The 13,982-nt window shown below is 43.7% G+C and overlaps 1 protein-coding gene across 1 annotated transcript in view; it reads right to left on the bottom strand.

The window, feature by feature from the left end:
- dync2h1 (dynein cytoplasmic 2 heavy chain 1) overlaps positions 1-13,782 on the bottom strand; it is a 389,827-nt gene extending 376,045 nt beyond the window's left edge. Inside the window, exons 1-11 of the mRNA XM_083773699.1 lie at positions 13,692-13,782; positions 11,196-11,414; positions 9,229-9,402; positions 8,160-8,295; positions 7,722-7,840; positions 6,719-6,863; positions 4,151-4,296; positions 3,704-3,790; positions 3,065-3,199; positions 1,645-1,758; positions 1,165-1,276 (exon numbers count right to left, since the gene is read on the bottom strand). Of these exons, the coding sequence (XP_083629825.1) occupies positions 1,165-1,276; positions 1,645-1,758; positions 3,065-3,199; positions 3,704-3,790; positions 4,151-4,296; positions 6,719-6,863; positions 7,722-7,840; positions 8,160-8,295; positions 9,229-9,402; positions 11,196-11,378 (1,351 nt within the window). The 5' untranslated portion in view covers positions 11,379-11,414; positions 13,692-13,782. The remainder of the gene's footprint in view (positions 1-1,164; positions 1,277-1,644; positions 1,759-3,064; positions 3,200-3,703; positions 3,791-4,150; positions 4,297-6,718; positions 6,864-7,721; positions 7,841-8,159; positions 8,296-9,228; positions 9,403-11,195; positions 11,415-13,691) is intronic.
- Positions 13,783-13,982: the final 200 nt, after the last annotated feature.

Below are 13,982 nucleotides of genomic sequence, written 5' to 3' on the forward strand. Positions count from 1 at the left end.
AATCTCAGGTCTTTGGCCTGGAAAAACTTTGAAGACAGAAGAGAAAAACGATGAAGAACATCATCGAAGAACATGAAGAATCACTGTAATAGAGAAATAGCCATAGAGAATAGCCAATAGAGCACCGAAGTCCTGACGTAACTCGCTAATCCCTTCGATTCCCCTGGTTCGCGGAAGTAATTTCTCTATGGAGAATAACATGGGGTGATCTTAATATCGTCTACTATAAGCGTTGTGGTCCAAAAATAAACAAGCTGTCTCAGCGTTATCGTCAGGGAGGTGTCTCTGTATCGTTTACGACAGTCAGTCACTCATATATGATACAGTCTGCTTCTAGCGAAAATGTAACTAATTCAGTAGCAGTAACATTAGCGTTTTCTCTCAGTCAGTTGATTCTTCATATCCATATGAGTGAAGCGGCCGGGATGACATGTTTATTTTTCAAACACAGTTCTTATATGAAGCAATCTAAAAATCCTCCTATGGCGATTTCAATGCAACTAAAAAAATACATGAACCTGGGGACTGACGCCCTCTACTGAAAGTGACGTCAGACTTCGGTGCTCTATAGAGAAATCCTCAGCGTGTATAATACATGCTGAGGAAGGCTTGACGCCGAAACGTGTCCATGTTTTGTCTGTCCGTGCTAAAATAAATGGAGTGGTGGCTATTTCTCTAAAACGTTGAAGACCCCTGGTGTAATCTAGCCTGGGAGGCATACCATTTTGGGGTTTATGATCCGGTCGGGAGCGGATGGTAACTTAGGTCATGTTGTAGTCACTGGATGGTATTCATCAGGCCGGAACAAACAAACCGGAATAGGTATTAGCGGCATACCCAAGATTCCCCATGATCAAGGGCATCCTAATTTTAGGTTCTACCCAATAAAAGCCTTGATACGGCGTATTAATCCGACAAGTGTCTTCAAGTACTTCTTGGAATAGTTCGTTTGGTATATCCATCTTGTATTCCAACTCGTAGCGACTGGCGAGACTAAAAACAAACAGGGGGGACCAAAACAAAGCGACGCCGGAAAAAACGAAACTACCTAAAAGGTAGTCTAGGCGTGGTCTACACCACGCCTAGATCGGATCACGATTTTGGAACACAGACCAGGCTTTCCTTGGAGGTGATACAAGGTTAGGTGAGTGAGGTTTTGTTTACCCTTATTGTGGTCTAGCAGTCTGGCCAACAGGGTCTCTCTCTCTGACTGAAGCTCCTTGCTCACCGTGGGCCGTCTGATCAGCTCCTTATGCATCTGGAACACTTGCAGCAACTAGGACATACACGTTTGTGTTACTATACTTATGAGGCCATCACAATTTTAAGAAGGCATTAACAAATGCAGAAAATAGGCGACAAATGCGCAAAAAGCTCACAATGCGCATGATGTTAAAGCTTTTAGATTGGCTATCTTCTGGTGCATAACACCGGTTGGTTACTAAGTATAAATTAGCCATAACTCTAATTCTAATCAAATTGTGTGTGTGTGTTATATCTTTTTTTTTTATTATTATTTTTTTTTACCATAAAACAACCATTTCTCTTGTGAGGACCAGATCCTCACAACGTCCATTTCCTTAAATTGAACTATACTTGTGGAGGCGCGCGCGCACGCACGCACACAGTAGTGTGTTTCACTACCTGTTGTGGGTTGTCTTGTACGTCAGGAATGTAGCTCTTCAGTCTCTGAGCCACTTCCCGCTCTGACGGAGCAATGGATCGCTCATACTGGGCGACCGCCGCCTTCCACAGAGGCTGCAACACACACACACAGACACAATGATATATCCATGCCGATCCAATACCACTAAATATAGCACACGAGCCAATATGGGTTATTTGATTTCTTTTTGAATAGTATTACCTATATGGTGGTGTTATTGCACCGCCAAGCCACAAGATGGCACTTGGCGCATTGGTTGTGGCCACCATAGATATAAAAAAAAAAATAGATACTGCAGTTCATTGGAGAGATGGGTCTCCGGCGAAGGCGGAAGTCAAGCGAAGTACGGAAGGCACGCTGCGTTGCTGACACTCAAGTGACTACTGCCAATTACAGCACGTATTTTCCGGGACTTATTAATTCAATCCAAGGGAGCTTTATTGGCATGAGAAAACAAACGTCCCCTTCTGTGACGCACTCATGTTTCCGCTATGCTTCGCAAGGAACCTCGGGAAAGCCTGCCTACTATCGAGAGCACACGCCCAAGAGCCGAAGGAGGCGTCCACTTTTTATGTCTATGGTGGGCAAGTCACCTACTCATTGATAATTGCCGGTGTGTTTGGACCACAGAGATGACAGTTCTTACCGTCGTCACAAGCATGTGCGTAAACATATAGGACATTTGGAAACAGAAGGAATTAGAAAATACACAAACAAAAGACACAAGGGTGAATTTGGGGTTTATTATTTTATAAAAACGATTGCTGCTAGATGAAAGGAACCATGCTGGAGTGCAGGCGAGCGCATCAAGAAATACATTTGGCGAGTCCAAATGCCACCATGCCACTTGAGCAAGATGCTGAACCCCTAATTTCTCCCGATGAGCAGGTTGGTGCCTTGCATGGTTTCCTCTGCCATGTGTGTGTGTTGTAAATGTAATGCATGTAAAGTGCTTTGGATAAAAAGCTATATGGCCTGAGCCGTGGCTCAGCGGTCCAGGCACCTTGGCTGGGAATCCAGTCTGGCAATGTGCCGTGGGTTCGACTCCCGATCCCAACGGCCTTTACTGCATGTCTCTCTCCCCATTTCCTGTCAGCCTACTGTCTGTCCCTCTATAAAAATAAAGGCGGAAGGCGCAAAAAGAGCTATATAAATGCACCTTTGGGTTGGGAATCAGATTTCGGAACGGGTGCAGTACTTAGTTTAGACAGTTTTTGGTTTAGACTAGTCATTGGTTAGACCAGTCATTAGTCCTACATCTACAACCTATCTCAAACCCTCACCCTAACCCTAACCTCCCACGAGGCAGCACACCTAAACCTAACCGTAACCCATGTCTAACCAATGCTATGTCTAACCAAAGTATGCCTCCCTTCGGAACAATGTTTTGGGTCCTACCTCAGTGTAAGGGTTGTAGTGCAACGGGTTGAGTCCAGAGAAGGGCTCAAACACGCGGCCGGGGGTCAGGGCCTGCTGTTTGGCCACTGGGAGCAGACGCAGAAGCTTCTCGTGGACGGTACGGAGAGTCAGCACCTGATACACACAGACAAGGAACTCAGACATATTGTATTTATACAGATGAAAATAGCCAACCTCCAAGCTCACTACGTATGTGTCGCATCCGTGACACATTGTGAGCTTGTAGGTACGTTATTTTTGTCACACGCCACATCATTGCTAACCTCTCCCGGTTCGAGCCAATCAGCGTGAGCTAAGGGCGGGATATGTGCGAAACAGGATGTGAAGCTATATAGACACGTCAATATGATTGGTTGTGTTTGCACGCCCACACGGTGATAGACAGACGGTCCCATCCAATCATCTACCAAGTATCTTGAAAAAAAGGAACAGCCCCGTCATCGAATTTGCTTCCGCGATCCCAGATCCCAATAAGCTGTGAAACAAATTTGTGTAGCAAGCTTCTTGGATCTGGCAGCGTCAGGTTACATCACTGCATGATGGAGCATAAACTATTGATTGTGACACACCGTGTCATACTGTGTCATACTGTATATTCTTAGCAGTTTCCAGGTTTACCTCTTCCAATCTCTGTGCTAGACAGTGCAGTGTTTGTGGGCGGTGCTCGTCTCCCTTCCAGGGATGGGGTGCATGTCTCTTCCATACCTGAGAAATGAACATACAGTAACGGCAATACAATGAGGAACATTTGAACGATGCTGGTTTGTAAATCATTCTGTTAAAGTTGAACAGATGATTTGATAGTGTCGCTTGACACTAAATCTATTCGACGAACATAGCCGATCTACAAGCTCTCACAACACATTCTGATCATTATACCACAATGGGGAGGCTAGGGTTCAAGTGGTTAATTTGTCTGTCAGGGGAACTAATGAAACAATGGCACAAGTGGCTTCTATGGTTACGTTTTTATTCTTTGTAAAGATCCCTATCATTTTTACACCATGATTTTTACCCCCCCACCCCCTACCCAACACACACACACAGTCAGATGATTGACAGTACCTGTCTCGTCAGGTGTTCACAGGCCGCCACCCACTGCTCACAGATAACGCCGCCCACTTTCAGGTTCTCCCTCACCGAGACGAACGGCTCCTCCAACACTTTGACACCACTCAGCTTCCTCTGCACATACCGGCCCAGAGTGTCACCTGACAACACACACATACACATTAATAACATTAACCCATTCTGACCTGAGATCAGATTCATACGAGGTTTCCACTGGACACACACTGGTCTGATTAACCCATTCTGACCCAAGATCAAATTCTAAAAATGTCAGTCGTTCTTCGATTTTTCAAAAATAGCAGACCTACAAGCTCGTATCGCGCCACTCGGTGGCGCGATATGAGCTTGTAGATCTGCTATTTTTCAATAGATAAAGCATAACATGATGCTAACACCAAAATGGGTGCCCGGTCAGAATGGATTAAACATACAGTATAATACTCCATCCATATACATTAGGGGCTGCATGAGGCAGTATCAGCCATATTAAACCCAACCCAATCCTATGTATATTGTGTCTACATCAGCTGTCAAATGTCTGCAGATGTTTTAAAGGGGAATTGTGGCCCGAACCTAAATCTCCTAACCTTTTAAATCATACTGTAGCAATCGCCTCAGACCAAAATCTAAACCATTTTTAAACCATTTTGGTGTTTTAAGCATTATGTTATACTTTAGCTATTGAAAAATAGCAGATGTACAAGCTCATAGCGCGGCACTGAGTGCCGCACTACGAGCTTGTAGGTCTGCTTTTTTTTTTTATCGTGAAAATGTAGTTAATCTTTGAATATATATTCTTTCAGAGCCAGCGCTTTTAACTCAAATCTTTGCTTCTGGTGGGGTCAATGGAACAACATATTTTCAGATGGGGGTCAGCAGCCAATTACATATATTTCTGGGGGTCCTTGACATAAAAATGTTTGAGAACGACTGACATAGAAACATAGGTTTTTCAGAAAACTGTCAGGATTTAGAAGGCATTTGTAGAATATTTTCTCAGGTTAATACATTTAGACCTGAGGCCGAGTGTAAAAACAAAGTTTTCTGAAAACCTTCAAATTCTTAGTAAAAAATAAGAGGTAGCTCCCGGATTGAAAGGCATAACAATTAACAACGTATAGGTTACAACTAAAAAGGTTAAGTTGCTTTATTCAGTATTTAGATATGTGTTATTCATTTGATCAGACCCTTCCATACAAACTTGAAACTTAATTTTAACCATGATAGAGTGATAGAAAACACAATATCAGAACCAAGGACGGGTGTTTTCAATGAATCTAACAAACAACTTGAGTTGATATTAAAATTACCACAAACACGTTTGAAAGTGAATTCTCATCATCCCTTTACGTTTTTTCACCCAGTGTCAATTATCTAATGTAATCCTTGGCGCTACACACGCCAACCTGGGGAGAGCAACGGACTGACCTCATGCTTCCTTCTATGCATGAGGAGTCCAATCCGCTCCTTTTTACCCAACAGGGGGAGTTTCCCCGATTGGACGTAGCGTGTGGAAGGATCCTTTACACTCCATCAGGCACCCCGGCTGGCCAGGGGAAGGCAGTATAGAGGCTTATATGGCTTATAGAGTAATGTCTTGCAGAAAACGGCAAGTTAAGAAAACAGGCTTGAAAAGTTCACTTCTGTGGTCTCTAACATTACACCTAGCTACATGTTTAAGCATTTATTTCATATTTACATGTCGATTTCAGCTCTGACACTTATTTCAGACATGCTCTAGTTAGTCTAGTATGTGAAGAGTCTGCCTGTGCTATTAACTCATTTGGGAGAAAAAAAAGAAAACGTTTTCTCCTCCGTTGAAAAGCTGGAATTTGCGCGATGGCAGGCTCTCAGTCAAATCTGGTCACACATCACGGATAAGGTACAAACACTGTCGGTGGTGGAAGAATCAATTAATACATAAATGGAAATCAATGTGTTAAAAGCCTACGCCCAACGTGGGGCTCGAACCCACGACCCTGAGATTAAGAGTCTCATGCTCTACCGACTGAGCTAGCCGGGCCTGGTGTCAACATGACACACACCCCATTTGGGCTTTTCTCTTTTCACACTGAAGTGTGAACACTTTGCATTGACACCAACACCCACTCCCACACTGCATCATCATGTTCGTCCTTCGCTTGTGAAGATTACCAAGTGGCTTAAAAGTCACAATTTGTCCAATGACAGTTCTTCACAAGTAATGCAATTTCATACCAAGCAACAACAGGCAAGCACTTTATGTATGACTGCTGTACTGAGATGACAACGAATGAATTATTCCGTATGTAAAGATGTGGGGGTAGCTACTGTACTTTAGGGGACACGGTGAGAAAATGCAAACTCCACACAGAAAGGCCCTTTTTCCAAACCCACCCAGGGTATGGGCACTGATGACGCAGAGGAGAGAACACACCCACATCGTCCCCAGTGGGAATCGAACCCAGCCCCCCTCTCTCACAGTTTTAAATGGATGAATGAACACTGAAGGATGTCGCTGTGTGTGTGTGCATGAGACCAGCTGCATTTTCATGTTGCAGTGTTTGGTGTTCATGAGCTCACCGATGACATCCATGAGCCTCAGCATGCGTGTCTCTGGGTAGGGCTCTTGGTCCGTCTGTCTCCACACGTCATCCAGAATGTCTCTGCTCTGGTCCACCAGGTCCACCACATCAGACAGAGACAGGCCGTCCAAACCACCGTACTCCTGAAACACCACATACACTAGCCTTTGTTTAATCCACACCAGGGGTCTTCAACAGAGGGTCCTGGATCCCTGAGGGATGCTCAGAGTCACTACAGTGGGAGCCGCCAAATCTGTGTGTGATTGAACTCTATTATATTTTTACTTTAGCCAAAAATAGCAGATCTACGAGTTGTGAGCTTGCAGATCACAATTTTCGGCAAAGAGGTTTGGTCAGGTGTGTGTGTGTGTGGGGGGGGGGGGGGGGGCAGATTAAGTACAGAGTTTTCACTCTGTCAAGTTTACCAAGTATTGATGGTTTAAGTGGTTAAATGTCTGAAAATATACATTAACGTGAATCGAACATGATAGTGCTGTCAAACAAGTATGAATCTTTTGGTGAAATCTATGAAAAAGTGCATGTAGTACTAGTACACAAGTTCAAGTTGTATATTTATGTTATTGTCTCCTCCAATATAATTACTCCAACTGATTTTGTCCAAACATCATGCAAATCGGTAAACATTATCTCCATAGTCATGTGATGAACACGGATCTGTCCAGTTCGCTTTGAACTAAATGCCTCAAATCATGAACGCAGCATCTGATTGCCTGAAAGTTCACACACATCTGTTTTAGCACCACCAGGAGGCCGATTTTGCAAACTGACCTGGCGGAGACCTGTGCTTCAAGGAGCACTTTTTCTATCTAGTTTGACATATGTAGCAAAGTTTACAAAGACTACAAGGCTATGTAATGTATGTTTCATGTATATATGTTGCAATGGCCAATGCGCAAAACAAGACTAAACCGTTAATTACAATTATTTGTCAAGGTAAATGTCATGATTGTGATTCGTGACATCCCTTTCTACACACTGACCTTTTCTATGGGTTTGAAGAGACTGGAGAAGAATGCAGCCCTCTCTCTCACACTGCTCTTCTCCTCAGACTCACACACTTCTGACCAGTACTGGAACTCATCCGTAGGGGTCAGGATACCTAAACAACCAGAATCAGAATCAGAATCAGAAGACTTTATTGCCATTACATGTAAACATGTTAGGAATTTGGTTCGGTCCAACCAGTCACAGTATGCACATTACTTATGGATATAACTGTATTATGCATTACATACATTTACAAGTGTAAAAGCTGTTGATGTATAAAACAAATAAAAAATGTAATGTGCTTTCAAATTTCTTTGATTAATCCAAAAAGTAATCGATGCAATAATCCATAGTTGTAGCCCTAATCGACACAACAGTCACAATGTGGTGATCAAGCCATGCTGTACATCAATGTGTGTATGCTTGCTCACCCAGCACGTCATCCTCCTTGCGCCCCCTCTTGGAGGTGTGAGTGTCAGACTGACGAACAACGGAGCCCAGGCCGAGCTCCAGGTCGCTCAGCAGGCCTGCCAGCTTCGGGTCAAACACAGCGCGCCAGCGCTCATCCTGTGAGGAAGAGAACAAAGTAGCTTTCTTTGTTTCGGATTGAATTGAAAAGAGAGCTTCAGTAAGTTAAGTCCCCTGACGATACACCAGCATATCCACACTGGAGAAAAAGCATTCCACTGCAAACAGTGTGGCAAGCGTTTCAGTCAAGTCACCTGACGACACCAGAGAGTGCACACCAGGGAAATACACTGTTTACAGTGCGACAAGAGTTTCCGTGACTCAAGTAATCTGAAGACACACCAGCGTGTGAAAAGAGTTTCAGCAGGTTATTTAGTCTCCACACGGGAGAAAGACCTTTTACTGTAAAAAATGTGACACATTCTCCGGTTATACAGAGTTCCTGAGAAGATGGTTCATGGAGGCAAGGTTCAAACCCACGACAGTGACAAAGACTTTGAGATCCTAGCGGTGTCCTGACCTAAAGGGTGACACTCACCCTTTCTGTTCATTATAGTGATGGACCATGCCCTGAGACTTGCAATCAATGGCAGACAGGACTCAGGAGGCACTGGGGTTCACTCCGGTCCCGACTCCCGAGGAAGTCAAGGTGATTACTGACCTCGACTACGCAGATGACATTGCCATAATATCGGCAGAGAAATTAAGCAATATACTACTAGTAGTGGAAATAGAGTTCAGGAAGATCGGCCTTTGTAGCTTTTTTCTTTATATATATATTCTTTGGGGGCTTTTTGCCTTTATTGATAGATTACAGTAGGTTGACAGGAAAGGGGGAGAGAGATGGGGGGAAGACACGCAAACGTCTGGATCGGGACTCGAACCCACGACCTGCTGTCAGGCTGGAATACTAACCTAGGTGCCTGAAAAACTTGGCCGGTTCTAACCCTAACTTAAACCGCAAGCACGGGAGCAGTGGGAGGGTGTGTCTAATCTTAGTGCGCATCCCCATTAGGAACAACTGTTGCTCACCTTCAGCAGCACTGGAGCAAACACCTGCTTGACGGCCTGGTACAAGGTGCTGACAGGAGACTCCAGCATGGAGGAGACCAGGATGCTGTGATGAAGGTTTTCTTCTGTGATGACCGTGGGTCGCAGCTTGAAGAACACCAGAACCTTATCATTGCTGTCCCCTGACGCCTCAATCTGTCACAGATGGATGGATAGGCACTATTACGACAGTGGTTCTCAAACTTCTTAATTTCAAGGATGTTTTATGTATACAAAATCCTCCCTGCTTGGCACCTCAAGGGTTTGACTTATGTCCATTAATCCCTATCAGATCAGATTTGGATTTTGGGGAGTTCAAACCAAAAATCTGGATTGGGATCACTCTGATATACGATCAGATCATTTCATTTTTTTGGTACTCATGCAGATTGTCAACCTCTCAGAACTGTATTCAACCAAATAAAGAGTTTGTGGTCAGCCCAGGCGGTGGCGCAACCGTCTGGGCACCCGACTGGTCGCAGTGTGCCGCGGGTACGGCCTTTACTGCATCTCATCCCCCCATCTCTCTCCCGTACTGTCTGTCCCTTCAAAAACCAATAAAAGGCGTAAGCCGCAAAACAATATCTTAAAAAAAAAGAAAAAGAGTTTGTGGTCACCAAAATCATTCAAAAAATCTGACCAATCTGAAGTTAGTGGTGCAACAGCGCCCCATATAGGGACACAGGGACGCAGGGACAGACAAAGCTGGGCATTGGAGTGGCTGCACCCTACGGTTGCACCACTCAAAAATAAATCCTTAATCCTTAAAAGTGTCATTTTTCAGGATTCAAATTGGAAAATGACAAAAGTAGCAGATCTACAAGGTCAAAGCGTGTCTCTTCACGCTGCGTTTCGAGCTTGTAGATATGCTACTTTTAATGCTTTTGTGTGACGGTGTGGACTAGTATGATCAAGTACTACTCGACTGCCTACAGGACATAAAAACCTGGATGGACACTAACTTTTAAACCTCAATGAAAGTAAAACCGAAATAATCATTTTCGATCAACACCACCTGGCCCGACCCCTCAATATCCTGGACACCCTCAATTCCAAAATCCGCACAACTGCTGAAAACCTCAGCATTATTTTCGATAGTTCTTTCAAATTCAATAAACAAATCAGTTCTGTTGTCAAGACCAGCTTTTTTCAACTCCGCCTCCTCGCAAAGGTCAAGCCACATCTTCCCCAACCACAATTCATACTTTTATCTCTTCCAGGCTTGATTATTATAACTCGTTCTACATTGGCATCAAACAGTTGTCAATGACGACTGCAATTGGGCCAGAACGCTGCTACTCAACTATTGACTGGCACTAAAAAACGATAACATATAACCCCTGTACTGGCCTAACTTCACTGGCTATCTGTTAATTTTAGGATAGATTTTAAAGTAATCTTATTTACTTTTAATGTTTAAATGGGCTGCATGGCCCCCCAGTATCTCTCTGAGCTCTGAGCTCACACCCCGGCCAGAGCTCTGAGATCTGCTGATCAGCTACTGCTGGTCGACCTAGCGCACACGCTTTTGCGGCAGCAGCCCCCAGGCTCTGGAAGAGCCATATTAGATCTGCCCAGTCTATACATACTGTACAGTATCTAGATATAAGTATCTGCTTAAGACTCATTGCTTTTCTCTGGCTTTTAATTCCATCTGAGTCTATCCAGTGTTTGTTTAACTTTTTTCTGTTTTACCTTTTGTGCTTTTGTGTGATGGTGTTGATATTCATATACTGCGTCTCATGCTTGTTTATAGTGTTTCTTGCTTGTTTACTTTGCTTCTGATCTGTACAGTACTTTGGTTTGAAGTAGAATTTGATCATACCACAACAAGTTAGAATATAGATATAAGAGAGAGATAAGAGGTTCATGTGGCCCGACAACAACAATATATGGCACTGGTTGTATAACAACGCAGGGGTGTAACAGGTGTAAATGGGTTAAGTTACCTTATTGGAGAGGCGCAGGTCACCGTCATGTTTTGTGACGGCGAGGACAAACTCATTGCCGTCATCCAGGAAGTTGTTGAGCTCCTGACCATCGGCCAATGATGACGACACTTTCAACCCGTAAAAGTTTCCCGCCGTGGCCAGGACGAAGCTCTTGCGGATGTCGTCCGAACCGTGCGGCATCTTTCAGCTCAGGCTCAACGTTGTGATGTGAGGAACCTGGAGAGTGAAACACAAGTTCCTTTAGGCAGATTCTAAAAATGTCTTCTAAATCCTAACCATTTTCTGGTGTCTGGGTAGCTCAATCAGTAATGTCATGGGTTTGATCCAGGGCATCGCCGGTGGGACAAGTCCTGCGGTACTGGGAGCTGATGGTAGGCTCCACATCAGAAATCCATCTCCCAGGGGTCTAGCACATTGTAACGGGGACAGACTCCTTTGGTACCGGCTGATACCGACAATAAGCCACTCCCCAACTACTTACTTTCTGAAAAACGTTTGATGCTATATCACTGGTGCTTAAACCTTTTCACGTCAAGGACCCCCAAGGTTATATGTATTTGGTCATGGACACCCCCTCCCCCCCTCCCCATCTGAAAATATTGTTTTTCAGGGACCCCAAAAAGCAAAGATTTGAAAAAAAAGCAGCGATCCAGGCAAACAAAATGGATGCTCATGGGTCTGTAACTACGAGAATGGAACCAAATTAATCCGTAAGAGTCCATTTTGTTCCTATTTTTCTTGATGAAACTGTATACTATATTCTCTTCTGACATTAAAATTGCTTCATTATGCTTCATGAAATCGATACCCTGACCAGAAAATGTATTGAATGCAGCCTGTGGCACCTCCCAGCCAGCATCAGCTCACAGCTGTTGCCTATTGCAGTGATTGATATAAAAGCACTTCACAGGTAGCCAGGGGTGTGGTGACTGGGAGATTGATTGCACTTGCTGATGCCAGACAGCAAACATCGTATGGTGGTGTGTTATTTGAACTATACTATACTGATTTACTGTATACGAGTTGTGTATAGAATATGATTAATGAGAGATGGTGGCATCCAGGTATTGAATGGCGGTGATGTAACATAATATTTTGCACTGGCTTTTTATGGATGTTGTATTTGACAGCTTGCTGAGGTGTTGCATCTACCACAACTGTCCTTCAGTTGGAGTTTGGTTTTGTATTCATGTAGGCCTACTGATTTTTGCTTTGAGTTCATAATTACTTTTGTTAATCCACCTCCACCATGTGTCAGTTTTGATGTTTTTAAACCAAATGTGTTATTTGTTTTTTCTGTGTAGTCTTGCAGACTTATGTTTAAGTTCTGTGTCCCTACAGTTGGTCATAGAAATAAATAAAGCTTGTACACTTGGTACTTTTTTTCTTTCTTACATTTTGTGTCATTCGACAACTTGGTTGTCAGGGATGCCTGGCAGTCCATGAATGGGTGCCCAGGGTTCCCCAGCTAAATGATAGTTTGGAACCAAATGGACCCTTATGGCTCTGTAAATATAAATGTGTACAAATGTAACCAAATGGACCCTTATGGCTCTGTAAATATGAATGTGTACAATTGGACCCTTTAGCCTCTGTAAATATGTGTACAAATGGACCCCCTTATGAAGGTGTACAAGTGTAACCAAATGGGCCCTTGTGGCTCTGTAAATATGTGTACAAATGTAACCAAATGGACAGGCCTGCAACTGCGACGTGCTCTCAAATTGGTAACATTTGTATGCTCTTCGTATAGTTGTAATGTAATGGGGGCCCAGGGGTCCTTTTTTCTTTTTTTTTAAACTCCAATGCAATGGTTAAACTAAAGTTTGAGAACTCTGTAACGTTTAGACGCAAACGGGACTCACTTGGACCTCCTCCTAGCCTGCAGCTCCGTAGCCTGGTACCGTTTGGGTTTATACAGAAAGCATGGAGAACACATAACACAAACATACGCCCGCTTTTAAGGCGGCTATACTTACTAAACAAGCTGTCGCTGACATACGTAGCTGGCGTAACTAACCAGGTAACTGCGCAGTTTGTAGACGCGCCTTAGCATTTAGCGCTAGCACCAGCATGCTAAACAGTAAACACCACCAAACTGTGCTGTTAATGTAAACTACCAGATATCAATTTATCCAGTTAATGAGTAGCGGAGCGCTACTTGTAACTGTGTCCGTGGTGGTGTAACTGTATCAAACAGTTAGCTTAATTGCGAGCAGCTGGTATAGTTTGCGTTAATAGCGCTGCTATTGGAGGACCCTGACGTAAACAAGTCTTAGTGCATGGTTATATCCTCGTAGCAGTTTATTTTTATTTTTATTGACTTGTAGCCTACTTTAGTTGAACTGTACATATTCTACAAACTGGTAATAGAAAATCAATTCGTCCATAGCGTTAGGAGTATCTGTGTTCTTTCAGTCGTTGCCCGCGTATCGCCGGTAGCGCAGCCTCTCGACTACAGTAAAAAATAAAGAATACACTTTTGCTACTCACCAAAAAAATACAGTTTTAAGAGGTTGAAAGCCTACTTTCCATAGTAGGAACACTCCGAGCCCCCCACCTCACGTCTAGAATACACGTTTTGGCCAGAAAAGAAAATATTTCGTCGGACGGAAAAATGTTTAATTTACTCTACTGCGCCTCCTACAGATTTTAGCAATAGAAAAATGCCATTGACCAGATCTGTAGGGGACGCAGTGGAGTAACTAAATCATTTCCCCGTCCCGGTGGAATATTTGTTTCAGGACAAAAAGTGGATATTGAGACGGAAGGTGGGAGGGCTGA

This window comes from Protomyctophum parallelum (assembly GCF_964188405.1).
Source record: "Protomyctophum parallelum genome assembly, chromosome: 9".
NCBI lineage: Eukaryota > Metazoa > Chordata > Actinopteri > Myctophiformes > Myctophidae > Protomyctophum > Protomyctophum parallelum.